The sequence below is a fragment of the Bubalus bubalis genome, chromosome 22 (genome assembly GCF_019923935.1).
Source record: "Bubalus bubalis isolate 160015118507 breed Murrah chromosome 22, NDDB_SH_1, whole genome shotgun sequence".
NCBI classification, from domain to species: domain Eukaryota; kingdom Metazoa; phylum Chordata; class Mammalia; order Artiodactyla; family Bovidae; genus Bubalus; species Bubalus bubalis.
Genome location: NC_059178.1, coordinates 11,720,518 through 11,740,773, shown reverse-complemented (window position 1 = coordinate 11,740,773; position 20,256 = coordinate 11,720,518). Strand labels below are relative to the sequence as shown.

The 20,256-nt window shown below is 38.4% G+C and overlaps 1 protein-coding gene across 1 annotated transcript in view; it reads left to right on the top strand.

The window, feature by feature from the left end:
- Nucleotides 1-20,256, top strand: part of ME2 (malic enzyme 2) — a 59,741-nt gene that overhangs the window by 26,721 nt on the left and 12,764 nt on the right. Inside the window, exons 8-13 of the mRNA XM_025273405.3 lie at nt 1,818-1,927; nt 2,024-2,121; nt 2,418-2,531; nt 4,910-5,024; nt 7,586-7,728; nt 17,598-17,700. Of these exons, the coding sequence (XP_025129190.1) occupies nt 1,818-1,927; nt 2,024-2,121; nt 2,418-2,531; nt 4,910-5,024; nt 7,586-7,728; nt 17,598-17,700 (683 nt within the window). The remainder of the gene's footprint in view (nt 1-1,817; nt 1,928-2,023; nt 2,122-2,417; nt 2,532-4,909; nt 5,025-7,585; nt 7,729-17,597; nt 17,701-20,256) is intronic.

The following is a 20,256-nucleotide window of genomic DNA, read 5'->3' as shown; positions in this document are numbered from 1 at the left end:
ACCGGGCTCTTCTGTCCATGGGATTTTCCAGGCAAGAGTACTGGACTGGGTTGCCATTTCCTTCTCCAGGGGATCTTCCCTACTCAGGGATCGAACCCAGGTCTCCCGCACTGCAGACAGACGCTTTACCTGTTGCCTATCTTTAATAACTAGCCTCTGTTAATAGCAGTAGCATGCACCCTCATCACCAAACCTTTGACCTTGTCTAATCTTTGACTCTTCCTTCTCTTCTGTCAAGCCCATATAGTGTCATTCAGTCCTCACATCCAGTTGGTACTACCCCGTATAAGCCTCAGAAATGCATCTTTTCTTTTCCATTGCCACAGCCTCTTTGCAGATCCTCATGTCTCTTTTGGATTCTTCAGAATCTTCCTCTAGCTTCTCTCCTCTCCACCTTACCACCAGATTAGTCTTTTAAAAACATACTGTTTATTATGTCATTCTTTGGCTTAATTTCCTATTGCTGAAGGGTAAAGTCCAAACATTTTATGATCTAGCCCTGCGCTACCTTTTTTTTTTTTCCTGGCTGCCCCTGGTGGCATACAGGATCTTAGTGCCCCAGCCAGGGCTCAGACCTGTGCCCCTTGCAGTGGAAGCATGAAATCTTAAACACTGGACTGCCCAGGAAGCTTCCCTGCCCTACCTTTTTTACTGGTACATGGACAATCCTAAAAATTAACTCCTTTTCAGAGTCAAAGTTGTTGCCATATCTAAAACTAAACTTTTTATCATCCCAGACATTGCCACCTCTTCCCCTTCCCCTTTTTAGTCATCCAGGCTGCCTTGGCATTTCAGTTGCTTTTCACTCTTCCCAGGTGTGGTCCTCATCATCAAGTTCTGTTTGTTCATTCTGATGTCTCATAATTATCCCTTTCACTTCCTGTGGCTTCTGCTTCACGTCTTCTTGTTTTCGTGCCTCAGTACCTTCCTGATTATTTTCCCTTCTTTCTCATCTCTCTGTGCATTTGATATGTGCTACGCCTCACTGGCAGCTTTATCCTTCCTCCAGGGAGTCTTAGAGGAATTTTTCCCTTCTCAAGCCTTCAGTGATTCTATATCAGACACAGAAAAAAGTCCCCTTCCCCAGTTTTGCTTTCAGAATTCTCCCTTATCTGGCTCTAACCTCCCTTAACCAACTTCTCCCTTATACTTTTATATAAACTCTGAAATATGTAGCCAGATTTGAAAATTCAGGGACAGCAAAATAGACCTTGTATTTCTTCCTACCACTTTACTTTCTGTTCTTTTGGAACCCAAATAAAGTTCCACCTCCTTTCATGCCTCCCCATACTTTACCTCGCCAAGATGACTGATATCTTTTTTTGAAAGCCAGTGAACTCATACAGCAGTTTTTTTTAAACTGCTTATTTAATTTATACTTTACTGTGTTGCTGTTAACTGTGAACGTAATGAAAATTCACATATCAAATACATACTTTTTGAGACTCAGAGACAGAAATCTCTTCCTTTTTAGGAAGTTATTTGTGTATATATGTGCTGGGCACCCTCCTGAAAGTGAAAAGTGAAAGTAACTCAGTCGTGTCCAACTCTTTGCAACTGCATGGACTATACAGTCTTTGGCACTTGGGAATAGTTTGTACAGATTAGTATCCCTTTGGTCCATCATGGTGCTACATTCATTTTAACCATCCCATAAATTTTTCTGAATAATAGATTTTTCTATATGTTGAGTCTAGTCTTTCACAGACTCTAAAAATTGTTAGTGTGGCCTTAAGTGAACTAACTTAGTATGTTATTTTAAAAATGTTTAAAAGTGGTATTTCATCACAACCACAACGGGCTTTGCTGTTTTTTAGATATGGACAGAACACACTTATTCAGTTTGAAGACTTTGGAAATCATAATGCATTCAGGTTCTTGAGAAAATACCGAGAAAAATACTGTACCTTCAATGATGATATTCAAGGTAAAGCAAAAACAAAAACTTAGGTTTTTATTCCTGCTTAAACCTTTTTTGTAGTGTGCCCATTTTTCACTGTACCATGTTTTGCCCTTCTCACAGGGACGGCTGCAGTGGCTCTGGCCGGTCTGCTTGCCGCGCAAAAAGTCATTGGGAAACCGATCTCAGATCATAGAATCTTATTTCTTGGAGCAGGAGAAGTAAGTTTCTGTGAGCTTTTAAGTTTGAAAACCAACACTCTGCCTTAGACTGGAAAATGGGGCATAATGAACTTCTAATTTTGTTGAGATAGAGGGCATAAATTCAAGATCTCTGTTATGAAATAGGTAATTTAAAATCTTTGGAAGAATATCACAAAGAATCAAGTTTTGTGTGCTTCATAAGGGAAGAATAGACCCAGTATTTCTCATACCATATAATTCTCATATATAAAGTAACTTATAATATCGCATCACACTCTAATCTTTGTTTTTGAAATTTCTGTTTTGTTGGACAGGCTGCTCTTGGAATTGCAAATCTGATAGTTATGGCTATGGTTGAAAATGGCCTCTCAGAAGAAGAGGCACGAAAGAAAATTTGGATGGTTGACAAGTTTGGTTTATTATTTAAGGTAAGGTATTCTAAATCTTGAAGAAGCAAAAGTATGTTGTTATAATGATATTTTTAGAGTTTTCTTTTCATATTCAAATCATAATGTCTATGTTGGCACCAGATGTATTCTTTCTTGCTTTGTTTTCTGACTCCTGACTCTTTTAAACCTAGTGGCTTTTAATGGGAAGTCAGAAGTTCCTAATTAAATTGTTAACAGGACATCTGATAATTTGAACAGAAATCCTTTAACTCTTTGGAGATCACAATCTCTTGTAGCAATCTAATAGAAATTTATGGACCTTTTCCCCAGAAAAAGGCATGTATTCCTAAGGTGAAATGATGGATGATAGGTTTATCCCAGGTCAACTTGGTATCCTTTATTCTTGCCCACCTTCCTATCATTGATCGCCATTTCTAATAGCTCAAGAAATGCCTTGTATCTTATACTGTGTAACACATCAAAGAGTAGGTAAACTGTTTCATAGTTGAGCTTATGCAGTACACAATGCTGTTATATTTTTGTGGTGTTTATTGATATTTATAAACTACTTGTCATTTACATCTTTGGAGCAAGCTTATATCATTTACTTTGCTCTAGTTCCTGAAATCTTTTCTTAATTAGTAACAGTATTCTATTAGTACAAAAAATGAAATAAAAAACTGAAGTATATGAATGAAAAATCTTGAATGTTTAAATTTTAAATAATTTTTTAAGTATTTAGAAAGTGTACCACACATTGTGATTAACTTATTTAACCTTTTTTTTTCCCAATCTCATTTGATCTTATCAAAAATTTTTTGAAATTTTACAAATGAGGGAAGAGGTTTAAAAAGGTCAGGTCATTTTTCCAAGCTTGTAAGTCATGGAGGTGGGATTCCACCCAAGTAGCCTGACTATGAATCCTATGCTGTTAGTCATTCAACTGTGCCTCCTCCCAAAGCTATAACTGCCATATTTACTTGTATGTCAGATGCAAGGATTATTGAGACCTTGTACCTGGAAGACCATTGGAGAGTGTATATATTTTTGCTAGTACACAATGAGTTTGGTGCTTTTGTTTGTGATGTTTGTTTTCATAAATGTTTTGGTTCTTTATCATGTTTGCAGTAATCAAGTCTAGGATGATATATGTGCATCTGCAAGTTCAGGGTATGTTTTTCCTTTAGCATGAGTTTTAGGCTTTGTATCTCTTCTTGGGACTCAAAACACTGCCCTCTCTTTTGAGACTTTGAGAGTTTCCGATTGAAGCCCTCATGGAAGAGATGTGGTCTTCTTGGGAACAAGCATGTGAAGCCACTGTTCTGAGAACTTGGATCTATTGAGGCTGTATTTCAGTCTTTTAGTTAATTCCCCAGCCAAGTGATGATGGAGTTTTGCTTTTCCAGGCCCCTGCTGGTCATCACAGACAAGCTGGGGCTTGTCTGGAACTCTGATGTAAAAAATCACCTTTGCCAAGGGAGGTCTTTTCTTTTGCTGAAATAAGGATATGAATTTGTCATCCTGGTTGGTTTTTGCGTTCAACATGTTTTTGTTTGCTTTAAACTATTGAGAAATTCATCACTGTTCTAACATGTCAGTGGTATATCTCCCACACTTGTGACACTACTAAGGAGTTTATTTTTAATGGGTTTTGACCTGGGATTTGGTGAGGAAAGCATATTACTTCATTCAGCTCTTTTAAACCAGAATTCTCCTTTCCTTTTGTTTCTGAACTCTTGGTAGTATAAGTCCATAATGTCTATCTAAAATTCTGAAGTCCCTGAGTTTTTCCTGAAATTCATTTGGTAATAAATCTGACAGACCTGAAATTACATACTAACTTTAGTAGCAAGACCAAAGATGATATTTCTAATTTTCACCTTTTGTACTTGATGTGACTATTCATAACTTCCATTCAGTTGTGGAGTGCCCACTGAGAGACTGTTTGTGATAAATTACACACCCTAGTATTCTTGCCTGGAGAATCCCATGGACAGAGGAGCTTGGTGGACTATAGTCCATGGGATCGCAGAGTCAGACATGACTGAGCAACTAGCACTTATAATATATTATCATAAGACATTTCTGAAATATGAAATTCTAAGCTCTAAAATGCAGCTAGCTCACATAAGGAATTGTATGCCTTTGTGCCCTGTTGGATTTAGGAAGACTTCACAGAGTAAATGAGTTTTTGAAAGGGATTAGAAATTTTTGGTTATAATGGAATTTGATGCATGTTTTATTTTTGGGTTTATGGGCAGTATGAAGAAAGAATTGGAAGATAATGAGTTGAAGAGAAATGTAAATGAAAAAGAAACATTCTTACTGTAGTAACAATATGTGACTTATAATGATGTCTTCTCAACTAATCCTCAATAAACATTTACTAAAAAATTGTATTTTATCTGAAAATTCAGGGGCGGAAAGCTAAAATAGAAAGTCATCAGGAACCATTTGCTCACTCAGCTCCAGAGAGCCTACCTGATACTTTTGAAGAGGCAGTAAATATACTTAAGCCTTCAGCTATAATTGGTGAGTAAAGTTGTTGCCAAGTCATTCTGTTACTTACCTGTATAATGCCAGGCCTAACTTGGATGCAGGATTACTAAAAGTGAAATGACATATTTTACCTAGCTTTCAGCATATATGTTTCTGTGATAGCTTTGTTTTTAAATTGATCTTTATTGGAGTATAGTCGCTTTACAATGATGCATTGGCTTCTGCTGTTACAGCAAAGTGAATCAGCTATATGTATGCCTATATTCCCCCTCTTTTTGGATTTCCTTCCCATTTAGGTCACTATAGATGTGATAGCTTTTTTTTTTAACTGAAGTATACTTGATGTGCAATATCATATAAGTGACAGCTGTACAGTGTAGTGATTCACAAATTTTAAAGGTTGTACTCCATTCATAGTTATTAAAAATGTTGGTTGTGTTCCCTGTGTTGTATGTGATAGCTTTTAGGTACAGTGTATACAGTTCTATTAACAGATGTTGCTTGTACTTTTAACTTCTAGAAGCTGTGTGATTGCTCATACTTTGCTTTTAGAGTTGGTATGACTGGTGGGCTCAAAACCTGAAAAAGACCAAGGTTATTTGACAGACTGTACCAAGAAAATCCCATGCAGAGTCAAAGATTTTCATTGACAACAAAGCTGAAAGCTTTTGGTATGTTTTAAGAGTCAGGCATTTAATAGCTGTCATCAGACTGTGTAACATAGCATTAACAGAAAATGTAAAGAGTATTTAAAAGAGGGACTATTTCATTTCCTATACAGCTATAAGATTTGTATATATATATCATTATATATCATATATATATACACATATATATATCATATATATATACATGCACATATATATATTATATATATATACACACATATATATCATATATATATACATGCACATATATATATCATATATATATATATACACACACACACACATATATATATGTATCATTTTTCTTGTATTTTACCAATTTCTTGGAGGAGCCCAATGGAATTTTAAATAGTAAACTGTTTGAAGTCACCAACAGTTTTTATGGTTAGGAAAAGGATATCTGTATTAGGTTCTTTACTGATTGAAACTCACAATTTTTTAGAGTGGGAAGTAATCTTTAAGATTGTGAGTGCATTTCTCTCAGAACTCAATTTTTTGTTGTTTAGTTGCTATGTCCGATTCTTTTGTGACCCCCACAAGACTATAGCTCACCAGGCTCCTCTGTCTATAGGATTTCCCAGGCAAGAATACTGGGGTGGGTTGACTCAATATGGAAACCTAAGAATCTGTCCATTGACTCCGGCCCTGGAGAATGAAGGAAATGAGAAAAAAAATGTTTCATTCTTTTAGAACTCATGGATTCCTAAGAATATGTCCACATACCTCATGTGACCACATGGGAAAACACTGAGTATACATTCCTTTTTTACATGAGAAAAACAAGCACAGAGTTATTAAACAACTTGCCTGAGATTTTGTGAGTATTTCATATAGCCAGGAGTGACAGAGGAAGCACTAAAATTCTGGTCTCCAGATCAGTATTTCCCTTTATTACATGTCAGTTTATAAAATGGAATTTAAAATTTCTTTGACTGTTGAATGTAAGTCTTTTCATTGGATGAACTACGTAAGCGTTCAGCTGAGGCGTTCCTTATCATCCCAGTTCCCACTCTGGGCTGAGTTCTTCTTTCAGCCATGCCTCTGTACGCTGCACACTGAGCGCCTGGGACTGGTCTTCTGGTTTTCTCTTTACTCTGTTGTTTTCTCTCTCAACTCATAAGCTGCCTGCATTATACTCACTTTTATATCCCAGTGACCTACATACAGTGTCTGAGACATTGTCAGAGCTTACTAAAAGTTCATTAAACTGATCTCTATCAAGAAAGTGGATGACTATAGTCAAGAAGATCTTTTTTTCCCTTCTAAACTCCTATTATTTTATAATGAGTACCACAGAGTTTAACAAGTTAACATTTAGAGATGTAACTTTTTCATTTAAAAAAGAATTTTAATTGTGGTAAAATATATATAACTTAAAATTTGCCCTCATACCCATTTAAAAGTATACAATGAGGTAGTGTTAAATGCATTCACATTGTACAGCCAGTTTGCGGAACTCTTCCCCTTTTAAAACTGAAGCTCTGTGCTTATTAGACAACAATTAAGTTGTGGAAGTAGTCTTTTTTTTCTTTTCCCTGTTGCACCATATAGCATGCAGAATCTTAGTTCCCTGACCAGGGATCAAACCTGTGCCCCCTGCATTGGGAGCATAGAATCCTAACCACTGGACTGTCAGGGAATTCCCTGGAGGTTGTCTTATACTCTTTTTTTTTTTTTTTTTTTTGCTCACAATTTACTATGTCTGGGGTAGATAGTAAATATTTAAGTAGAAATTTTAGTGTTTTTATTGTTTCTCTTTTCAGATGTAAGATTGGAATTATCTTAGCAATGCAAAATCTTATCTTTGTAATGGGAGTTTACCTGTGCTTTTGTTATGTTAAACCTATTGTAGAAATGCTGTTGATGGGAATGCTATATTTTACTTGTAATGAAGTTGCTTTTTTTTCCCCCCTTTATTTATGATAGGAGTTGCAGGAGCTGGCCGACTTTTCACTCCTGCTGTAATCAAAGCAATGGCTGAAATCAATGAAAGGCCTATAATATTTGCATTAAGTAATCCTACGGCGCAGGCTGAGTGCACAGCTGAAGAAGCATACACACTTACAGAGGTATTAATAAGAATATGAAATGGTTATGTCTATTATTTTCCCTCTATTAAGGAGAGTTTAAATTTTAGTTCTTTTGAATTCTTTGCCACTGCCACTGGTTTATATTCCAGTTATAAATATCTGCTTATATACCATTGGAACAGTTGGATTTTCCCCTCCTATTCCACAGGGATATAGTTGTAATCTCCACAATGTAATCCCTTTCTGTATTGTTCTTGCAAGTGACCTTTAAGAGGCTCTAGGAAGTAGGTTTTTTCTTTTTAATTTGGGTACAATATTGTGTTGGTTTCAAGTATACAGCAAAGTGATTTGGGTTTTTTTTTTTTTTCTTTTTTCAGTTTTTTGTATTCTTTTCCATTTTAGGTTTTTACAAAATATCAAATGTCGTTCCCTTTGCTATACAGTAAATCCTTACTGTTCAGGAAGTGATTTTTAAAACCTTGTTTAACAGTGATATATAGCAGTAATTATTGAGTCATGCCCTTAAGAATAATTCATATGTCTTAATTTTTAGTGTTCTGTCTCTATTAAAAGTTGTTTTATTATGGAAAATTTGAGGTATATACAAAAGTCGAAAGAATGATATAATTTAACTCCCGTGTACCAATGTTTTTGTTATTTAGTTGCTAAGTCATATCTAAATCCTTTGTGACCCCATGAACTGTAGACAGCCAGGCTCCTCTGTCCATGGGATTTTTCCAGGCAAGAATACTGGAGTGGGTTCCCTTCTCCAGGGGATCTTGCCGACCCAGGGATTGAACCCAGGTCTCCTGCATTGTAGGTGGATTCTTTACCGGTGAACCACTGGGGAATCCCATCATGTACCAATATTCTGCTTCAGAAGTGGTCAGCTTATTGCCAGTCTTGTTTCTTTGACATCCTACTTACCTTAGATTAGGAAGCCAGCCTCAGGTGTATCATTTTATTATTAATATTACAGTATATCTCTCAAAAGTTAAGAATTCTTTTAAAAAATATAATCACAGTATCATCATCACACCTCACAAGTTTTTTTATTTATTTATTTTTAATTGTGATTATTTCTTTATTTTTGGTTGTGTTGGGTCTTCATTGCAGCTCATGGGCTTTCTCTGGTTGCGGCAATTGGGAGCTACTTGCGGTGTGCGGGCTTCTCATTGCTGTGGCCTCTCTTGAGGAGTACAGGCTCTAGGTGCATGGCCTATCACACTTCACAGTTTTAACAATTTTTAAATGTTTATTTGATGCTTTTGTATAGCTCTTGGTTCTCTACTAAAATTTTGTCTTGTCATTTAATTTCTTGAATACATGAATTATAATTAAAGTAAGTATCTGATAGTAACAAATATCTTGCTCTCTATCAATCCATTTCTATTATGTGTTTTGTTTTCTTCTTGGTTATCCAGTTCTTGTCTTCGTAAGCCGACTTTTGCTTTTCACTTCTTTGTTGACTGCTAGGTAGTGCAGATAAAGAATTGTAGCAATAATTTGAGGCTCGAGATGAAGTTAGCTTCCTCCACAGGGACTTTACCTATCCTTCTGGAGACTGGGATGGTGGTGATTGGTGGTTTAGTCACTAAGTCATGTCCGGTTCTTTGTGACCCCCTGGGCTGTGGCCTACCAGGCTCCTCTGTCCATGGGATTCTCCAGGCAAGAGTACCAGAGTGGGTAGCCATTTCCTTCTCCAGGAGATCTTCCTGAACCAGAAAGTGAACATGTTTCTCCTGTGTCTCCTGCTTGGCAGGCAGATTCTTTACCACCAAGTCACCTGGGAAGCCCTCTTTTCTGGGGTAATCCCCCGTAAGTTCATCAGGATGTAGTCCATGAGAGGCCTCATCTGTGTTCACAGTTAATCTTTTCTCTGGAGTATAAGTCAAAAACCCTGGAGTATTTATTGGCACCTCACCCCCACCCCTAGTGGTCTATAAACTTTACCTTTTTTCTATCATCATGGGACTCATGACACTTTTGCTGTTCAGGCTCTCAGCCACAGATTTTCCTTTTGAAATCACTCACCTGAAGGAGAGCTTCAAATGCTGAGTTCGAATGTCTTGTTCTCCTCATTTTTGAATCTTGACCATCTGTACCTCCAAGCCCTCCCTGTCTAGGTTGCACTCCTATTTCCTTGAAATATATGTTTAATATATTTTATAGAGTTTTTCTCACTGTTACCAAAGGGAAAATTGGTGTGAAGCAACCTAGAAGACTATTCCCAAAGTAGAACTCTGTCTCAGAACTTTCTGAACTTCATATTCATGCTCTTGATATATTTAGCATTATTTTTCTCATTGTTATAAAATTTATTTTGACACATATATTCTCTCAAAATTCCTTCTGAGTCTATATTGCCATTTTAGTTCAGTTCAGTTCATTTCCTCAGTTCAGTTCAGTTCAGTCGCTCAGTCGTGTCCGACTCTTTGCGACCCCATGAATCGCAGCACGCCAGGTCTCCCTGTCCATCACCAACTCCCGGAGTTCACTCGGACTCACGTCCATCGAGTCGGTGATGCCATCCAGCCATCTCCTTCTCTGTCATTCCCTTCTCCTCCTGCCCCCAATCCCTCCCAGCATCAGAGTCTTTTCCAATGAGTCAACTCTTCACATGAGGTGGCCAAAGTACTGGACTTTCAGCTTTAGCATCATTCCTTCCAAAGAAATGCCAGGGCTGATCTCCTTCAGAATGGACTGGTTGGATCTCCTTGCAGTCCAAGGGACTCTCAAGAGTCTTCAACACCACAGTTCAAAAGCATCAATTCTTTGGCGCTCAGCTTTCTTCACAGTCCAACTCTCACATCCATACATGACCACTGGTTTGCTCAGTCATGTCCAACTCTTTGTGACCCCATGGACTGCAGTATGCCAGGCTTCCCTGTCCATCACCAACTCCCAGAGTTTACCCAAACTCACGTCCATCAAGTGATGGACATTCAACCGTCTTATCCTTTGTCATCTCCTTCTCCTCCTGCCTTCAATCTTTCCCAGTTATCAGGGTCTTTTCCAATGAGTCAGCTCTTTGCATCAGGTGGCCAAAGTATTGGAGTTTCAGCTTCAGCATCAGTCCTTCCAATGAACACCCAGGACTGATCTCCTTTAGGATGGACTGGTTGGATCTCCTCGTAGTCCAAGGGACTCTCAAGAGTCTTCTCCAACACCACAATTCAAAAGCATCAATTCTTTGGCACTCAGCTTTCTTTATAGTCCAACTCTCACATCCATACATGACTACTGGAAAAATCATAGCCTTGACTAGACGGACCTTTGTTGGCAAAGTAATGTCTCTGCTTTTTCTAGATTGGTCGTAACTTTTCTTCCAAGCAGCAAGCGTCTTTTAATTTCATGGCTCCAGTCACCATCTGCAGTGATTTTGGAGCCCCCCAAAATGAAGCCTGTCACTGTTTCCATTGTTCCCCCATCTATTTGCCATGAAGTGATGGGACCAGATGCCATGATCTTCGTTTTTTGAATGTTGACTTTTAAGCCAGCTTTTTACTCTCCTGTTTCACTTTAATCAAAACTAAAGGTTATCATCCCCCAAATTATCAATTAGTCTTATACAATGCCTATTTGATATGTATACTACATGTATTATGGGCCTTGGCATTTCCAAAATATAAAAAACTTAAATGTTTTGGGAGATATCAGTAGAAGACTGTTCAAACATTTAAGAATTTTATTTTTTAAGTTGTACACTGAATGAGTGACAACTCCCCAAGGAGACTGGTTTGATATACTCTATTCCCTTAGTTCTCAGTTGCAAATTTTTATATTAATTTTTCCTTAGTGTTACATAAAATAATGCTATAAATATATATATTTGTCAGTTCAGTTCAGTCGCTCAGTCATGTCCGACTCTTTGCGACCCCATGAATCGCAGCATGCCAGGCCTCCCTGTCCATCACCAACTCCCGGAGTTCACCCAGACTCACGTCCATTGAGTCAGTGATGCCATCCAGCCATCTCATCCTCTGTCGTCCCCTTCTCCTCCTGCCCCCAATCCCTCCCAGCATCAGAGTCTTTTCCAATGAGTCAACTCTTCGCATGAGGTGGCCAAAGTACTGGAGTTTCAGCTTTAGCATCATTCCTTCTAAAGAAATGCCAGGGCTGATCTCCTTCAGAATGGACTGGTTGGATCTCCTTACAGTCCACGGGGTTCTCAAGAGTCTTCTCCAACACCACAGTTCAAAAGCATCAATTCTTCGGCGCTCAGCCTTCTTCACAGTCCACATCCATACATGACCACAGGAAAAACCATAGCCTTGACTAGACAAACCTTTGTTGGCAAAGTAATGTCTCTGCTTTTGAATATGCTGTCTAGGTTGGTCATAACTTTCCTTCCAAGGAGTAAGCATCTTTTAATTTCATGGCTGCAGTCACCATCTGCAGTGATTTTGGAGCCCAGAAAAATAAAGTCTGACACTGTTTCCACTGTTTCCCCATCTATTTCCCATGAAGTGATGGGACCGGATGCCATGATTTTCGTTTTCTGAATGTTGAGTGTTTGTTTTTTTTTTTTTTAATTTTATTTTATTTTTAAACTTGACAATATTGTATTAGTTTTGCCAAATATCGAAATGAATCTGCCACAGGTATACCTGTGTTCCCCATCCTGAACCCTCTTCCCTCCTCCCTCCCCATACCCTCCCTCTGGGTCATCCCAGTGCACCAGCCCCAAGCATCCAGTATCGTGCATCGAACCTGGACTGGCGACTCGTTTCATACATGATATTATACAGGTTTCAATGCCATTCTCCCAAATCTCCCCACCCTCTCCCTCTCCCACAGAGTCCATAAGACTGATCTATACATCAGTGTCTCTTTTGCTGTCTCGTACACAGGGTTATTGTTACCATCTTTCTAAATTCCATATATATGCGTTAGTATACTGTATTGGTGTTTTTCTTTCTGGCTTACTTCACCCTATATAATAGGCTCCAGTTTCCTCCACCTCATTAGAACTGATTCAAATGTATTCTTTGTAATGGCTGAGTAATACTCCATTGTGTATATGTACCACAGCTTTCTTATCCATTCATCTGCTGATGGGCATCTAGGTTGCTTCCATGTCCTGGCTATTATAAACAGTGCTGCGATGAACATTGGGGTACACGTGTCTCTTTCCCTTCTGGTTTCCTCAGTGTGTATGCCCAGCAGTGGCATTGCTGGATCATAAGGCAGTTCTATTTCCAGTTTTTTGAGCAATCTCCACACTGTTCTCCATAGTGGCTGTACTAGTTTGCATTCCCACCAACAGTGTAAGAGGGTTCCCTTTCCTCCACACCCTCTCCAGCATTTATTGCTTGTAGACTTTTGGATCGCAGCCATTCTGACTGGCGTGAAATGGTACCTCATAGTGGTTTTGATTTGCATTTCTCTGATGATGAGTGATGTTGAGCATCTTTTCATGTGTTCGTTAGCCATCTGTATGTCTTCTTTGGAGAAATGTCTATTTAGTTCTTTAGCCCATTTTTTGATTGGGTCATTTATTTTTCTGGAGTTGAGCTGTATGAGTTGCTTGTATATTTTTGAGATTAGTTGTTTTTCAGTTGCTTCATTTGCTATTATTTTCTCCCATTCTGAAGGCTGCCTTTTCACCTTGCTAATAGTTTCCTTTGTTGTGCAGAAGCTTTTAAGGTTAATTAGGTCCCATTTGTTTATTTTTGCTTTTATTTCCAATATTCTGGGAGGTGGGTCATAGAGGATCCTGCTGTGATGTATGTCGGAGAGTGTTTTGTGAATGTTGAGCTTTAAGCCAGCTTTTTCACTCTCCACTTTCACTTTCATCAAGAGGCTTTTTAGTTCCTCTTCACTTTCTGCCATAAGGGTGGTGTCATCTGCATATCTGAGGTTACTGATATTTCTCCGGGCAATCTTGATTCCAGCTTGTGTTTCTTCCAGTCCAGCGTTTCTCATGATGTACTCTGCATATAAGTTAAATAAGCAGGGTGACAATATACAGCCTTGACGTGCTCCTTTTCCTATTTGGAACCAGTCTGTTGTTCCATGTCCAGTTCTAACTGTTGCTTCCTGACCTGCATACAAATTTCTCAAGAGGCAGATCAGGTGGTCTGGTATTCCCAGCTCTTTCAGAATTTTCCACAGTTTATTGCGATCCACACAGTCAAAGGCTTTGGCATAGTCAATAAAGCATAAATAGATGTTTTTCTGGAACTCTCTTGCTTTTTCCATGATCCAGCGGATGTTGGCAATTTGATCTCTGGTTCCTCTGCCTTTTCTAAAACCAGCTTGAACATCAGTAAGTTCACGGTTCACATATTGCTGAAGCCTGGCTTGGGGAATTTTGAGCATTACTTTACTAGCTTGTGAGATGAGTGCAATTGTGCGGTCGTTTGAGCATTCTTTGGCATTGCCTTTCTTTGGGATTGGAATGAAAACTGACCTTTTCTAGTCCTGTGGCCACTGCTGAGTTTTCCAAATTTGCTGGCATATTGAGTGCAGCACTTTCACAGCATCATCTTTCAGGATTTGGAATAGCTCAACTGGAATTCCATCACCTCCACTAGCTTTGTTCATAGTGGTGCTTTCTAAGGCCCATTTGACTTCACATTTCAGGTTGTCTGGCTCTAGGTCAGTGATCACACCATCGTGATTAACTTGGTCATGAAGATCTTTTTTGTACAGTTCTTCTGTGTATTCTTGCCATCTCTTCTTAATATCTTCTGCTTCTGTTAGGTCCATACCATTTCTGTCCTTTATCGAGCCCATCTTTGCATGAAATGTTCCCTTGGTATCTCTGATTTTCTTGAAGAGATCTCTAGTCTTTCCCATTCTGTTGTTTTCCTCTATTTCTTTGCATTGATCTCTGAGGAAGGCTTTCTTATCTCTTCTTGCTATTCTTTGGAACCCTGCATTCAGATGCTTATATCTTTCCTTTTCTCCTTTGCTTTTCACTTCTCTTCTTTTCACAGGCTATTTGTAAGGCCTCCCCAGACAGCTTTTTTTGCATTTTTTTTGCATTTTGCTTTTTTGCATTTCTTTTCCATGGGGATGGTCTTGATCCCTGTCTCCTGTACAGTGTCACAAACCTCGTTCCATAGTTCATCAGGCACTCTTATCTATCAGATCTAGGCCCTTAAATCTATTTCTCACTTCCATTGTATAATCATAAGGGATTTGATTTAGGTCATACCTGAATGGTCTAGTGGTTTTCCCTACTTTCTTCAATTTAAGTCTGAATTTGGCAATAAGGAATTCATGATCTGAGCCACAGTCAGCTCCTGGTCTTGTTTTTGCTGACTGTATAGAGCTTCTCCATCTTTGGCTGCAAAGATGTTTTTTTGTTTTTGGTGGAGGGATGTTTTGGTGTTACTCTAACTCCCTCTGCTGCTGAGTGAGAAAAATTCTTAAAAATTTTTTTTTCATATTTTATTGGTTAGTTAGTTGCTCCTAGAACAAAGAACTTCTACTGAACATGGACTTCTGAATGAGAATTCTGTTAATAAGTTCTTGCCACTATAGGTTGATTATGAAAGAAGAATTTTAAAAGGATGGCCTGGAGAAGGTGAACTGCAGTTGAATCTTGCCATTCTAGAGAAGATGCCCAAGATCTTTCTAAATCTCCAAATTTACTGATGCCATGAGGACATAACATTTTTCCCATCAAGAGCTATATTGTATAGCCCACTTTATAAATCTATTAAAATTAATGGTGGCACAAAGATAACCTATATTACACACATTATGGTAACACACATGGCATTAGCCATGAAGTAACCCTTAATCTGGCTTCCCTGTGGCTCAGCTGGTAAAGGATCCACCTGCAATGTGGGAGACCTGGGTTCCATCGCTGGGTTAGGAAGATGCCCTGGAGAAGGGAAAAGCTACCCACTCCAGTATTCTGGCCTGGAGAATTCCATAGACTGTATAGTCCATGGGGTCACAAACAGTCAGACACAACTGAGCCACTTTCACTTTCACAACCTAAATCTTCAAAGAAAAAATTTTTTGTCACAAATTAAGCTGTGCTTAGAACAGGTAGAGAATGGGACTGGCTATAGCTGTCTGGATTTGTAAGTCCAAGACAGTCACCTGGGCCCACCACTGGCACAGTTGACTTGTTTCTGTACCTAAACCTAAGATCATTTTGAAACTGCAAGTATGTCTTGTAAAAGTAATAATTACTATAATAGTAGATCTTCAGAGTGTCCAAAGGGTCAAATTCTTGAGTACTAAATCCACTAGGGTCTACTATCTTTCAAAGGACACTCACTCTTGGTATAATACACATGTTTGCATGTGCTCGTGCTCAGTCATGTCCGACTCTTTGCAACTCCGTGGACTGTAGCCCACTAGGCCCCTCTGTCCATGGAATTTCCCAGGCAAGAATATTGGAATGGGTTGCCATTCCCTCCTCCAGGGAAATCGTCCCAACCCAGGGGTTCAACCCACGTCTCTTGCACCTCTTGCATTGGCAGGTGGATTCTTTACCACTGTGCCACCTGGGAATCCCAATGCACATCTTTTGATATAGGGAGAAGCAGACAAAGCGTTATCTAAACACTTAACGTATTATGGACTTCCCTGGTGGCTCAGTCGGTAAAGCATCTGCCTACAATGTGGGAGACCCAGGTTCGATCCCTGGATCGGGAAGATTCCTTGGAGAAGGAAATGGCAACCCACTCCAGTATTCTTGCCTGGAAAATCCCATGGACAGAGGAGTCTGGTAGGCTATAGTCCATGAGGTCACAAAGAGTTGGACATGACTGAACAACTTCACTTTCACTTTTAATGTATTACATGACATTTCACAGCACAGTACTAAAATTGATGGATACAACAATTTTGGAGACTTCCTTTTCTTTAGAAGACAAATGCCATATATTTTCGGAGTGACTGGTTACACCATATGCCTTTTTTATAAACTGGGGGGCATTGTAGCATAATAGAAAAACCATGCGTTTTTTAGAGTTATGAAAACCTAGGTTCAATTCAAGTTTAATGGCTACAGTTGTGATACGTGACTTTTTACAAAGTATTTGGAAATATTTAAGCCTTAGCTTTCTGAGATTTTTTAAAAAATACATATTAGTGAAATGAGATGATGATAATCTTATAAGCCCTTTGTGTGGGTTAAATTAACTGAGTTAACACATACAATGGAGAAGGCAATGGCAACCCACTCCAGTACTCTTGCCTGGAAAATCCTATGGATGGAGGAGCCTGGTAGGCTGCAGTCCATGGGGTCGCTAGGAGTCGGACATGACTGAGTGACTTCACTTTCACTTCTCACTTTCATGCACTGGAGAAGGAAATAGCAACCCACTCCAGTGTTCTTGCCTGGAGAATCCCAGGGATGGGGGAGCCTGGTGGGCTGCCATCTATGGGGTTGCACAGAATCGGACACGACTGAAGCGACTTAGCAGCAGCAGCAGCAGCAACACATATAAAGCACCTGGTACAGAGCCAAAAACAGCAGATGTGCAGTAAATGGTAGTGATATAATTTTTGATGTTTCCCCCTCATTCACAGATGTTTATAGTAGTCCTCATTTATTATTAGGGATGATATTTTCTTACCATCTACATTTTTAAAGTTTTAAAGGAAAGAGGAGTGTCAGGTTTTGAATTTATTAATGGACATTTTTCAACTTTATTTGAATGTATGATGTGCATATAACAAACCTCATTCTAATAAGGATTTTAATAAAAGGATGGGGAACACATGTATACCTGTGGCGGATTCATTTTGATATATGGCAAAACTAATACAATATTTTAAAGTTTAAAAATAAAATTAAATTAAAAAAAAAAAGTAAATTGTGCCTTTTGCAGGTAATATGTTGATCTACTACAGATTTTAATTTTGTTTTCATTCACCTCAATTGTCTAGTCTACATAAAGTGACAATATTGAGATTATTTCATTTCTCAACAGGGAAGGTGTTTGTTTGCCAGTGGCAGTCCTTTTGAGCCAGTGAAACTCAGTGATGGGCAAGTCTTCACACCAGGCCAAGGAAACAATGTATATATTTTTCCAGGTAAGTGCCATCATTATGTTAGAGTAATCATTAGTTACAGTAAAATTCTTCTTGAAATTCTTTAGAAATTAATATTTGAAAAGCAATAGTATTTATAGGATTTTGCTACAAATGTACAGGATAAGTCAAGGAATTAAGCAAATCCGTTGTGCTCTATTTCCCCTGAAAATTTATTTAATCATACTGTTCATTAAATTTGTTTTTATTACAGAAATAAAATAGTACATGGTTCATAAAAATGCAAAAGGAACAGAATGTTAAAAAATCAATTAACCCTCTTTATCTCCCCTTGGTACCTCCTTATCATACTTACAAGCTATAACTACTGTGGTTTCCTTTGAGTCTTTGTGGTGGTTACCGTCATGACTGGCACACATATCTCCCCTTATCTTGATTCTTCTAACTCTAGACTGATACATGTGAGCTTCCAACTATGACATCTAAGTAACAGTCCACACATACCTCCTATTACCTTCCTTTGTCTCTACTCTCAATTTCTGTTACTACTTTTAGTTTTCCTAGTAGTCAGCTTTATCTCTACATAATGAACTTAAAAGAGCTTTTGTAAGCAATTTAAGATAGTTTTATTAGCTTGCCACAGTGAAAAATGAAAAAAAAAATCTGGTATTTAGCTTCCTTATCTCTTATTTCATCTCTCAGCTATAGTTAGTTAATATTTCTGTTGTAGAGAAATTCTTGAAATTTACACTGTATTTTGTTGTTTTCCATGTTTTGTCTTTGGATTGATTCTGAAATTAACTGATTATATGTTATTCATGTCTAAACAAGAGTGTGGTTTGATAAATACAGTAGAACATGCAGTTCTATCACAAAATTTTTGACATTCAAAGTCTTTTAAGTGTCAGGTGTAATGAATCCTCCTTTAATTTCTTGCTTGCTTTCTTCATTTCATCTAATCCTACCCCACAGTAAATCATTTCTGTGGTGGTTCTCTTGCCCATGTACACTATTCCTTTCTATTCCTTTGCTGATGTTAGCCTGAGCTATTTAAATTCCACTTGGTTTTCTTTTAAATTCCTTTGTTGTTGTTCAGTTGCTAATTTGTGTCCTACTCTTTTGTGATCCCATGGACTGTAGCCTACCAGGCTCCTCTGTCCATGGAGTTTCCCAGACGAGAATACTGGAGTGGATTGCCATTTTCTCCCCTATGGAATACATCTTTGAATAAGTTTTTGTTTTTGTTTTTAATAAAGCATGGATGAAAACTGAGTTTTTATGTATATGAAATGTCTTTATTTTTTCTCTGTTGGTTGGGTAAAGATTTGCAGATTCAAAGTCTTCTTCTTTTTAGTTGTGCCGTGTGGCTAGCTGGGTCTTAGTTTACTTCCCCGACCAGGGATCGAACCCAGGGCCCCAGCAGTGAGAGCACTGACTACTAACCACTGGACTACCAGGAAATTCCCTCAAAGTCATTTTATCAGACCTTTGAAAACATTTCTCCATTCACTTTTAGTGGCCAGTGTTGCTGACAGAACATCTGGTGTTGATGAGATTCTCATTCCATTATACATACTAGCTTTGTGTCCCTGAAAATGTTTCATTGTTCTGTGTATCTTTAGGATTTCTGAAAGATTGGTAAAATGCATTCAGGTTTGGGCTTTATTTCCATTTATCATGCATGTCTGCAAGTGGGCCAATTTACGATATCTTCTTTTCCAAAGGATTTTTTTTTCCTGTTTTTATTTTCCATCATTAATTTCCTTCCATTATTTCTGTTTTTTCCTTATGGAACTTGGGTTAGACGACCATGGTCAAATCCCTCTGTTGTCCTTGACTTGTAAATTTTATTCATGTTTTTGCCTCTTATCCTTTTTGTTCTGTAATATGGGAGATTTCTGTGGTGTTCATTCATTCATCTGTATCTATTTTCGTTTTTAGCACTTCTAGTATATGTTTTGTTTCAACAGTCTTCTTTCTTTTTATTATGGAAAATTTCAAGCATATACAAAAGTAGAGGGAAGAATGAAGTCCTGTGTTGCCTTCTCCCACCTTTTGGCAGTTATCAACTGGTAGCTGATATATTGGAGAAGGCAATGGCACCCCACTCCAGTACTCTTGCCTGGAAAATCCCATGGATGGAGGAGCCTGGTAGGCTGCAGTCCACGGGGTCGCTAAGAGTCGGACACGACTGAGCGACTTCACTTTCACTTTTCACTTTCATGTATTGCAGAAGGAAATGGCAACCCACTCCAGTGTTCTTGCCTGGAGAATCCCAGGGATGGGGGAGCCTGGTGGGCTGCCGTCTCTGGGGTCACAGAGAGTCAGACACGACTGAAGCTACTTAGCAGCAGCAGCAGCTGATATATTTAATCCATATTCCCACCCATTCCACCTTCACTGGGTTATTTTAAAGCAAATCAGAGACATCATATAATTTCATTAATAAGTACTTCTGTATGTGTCACTAAAAAAGTGAAAACTTTTTTTACTTAAACATAACCATAGTACTGGTATCACATCAAAGAAAATAAATGATAATTGCTTAATATCATATCAACTCAGTAGGGTCAAATATTATTTTTTTTTATTCCCAGT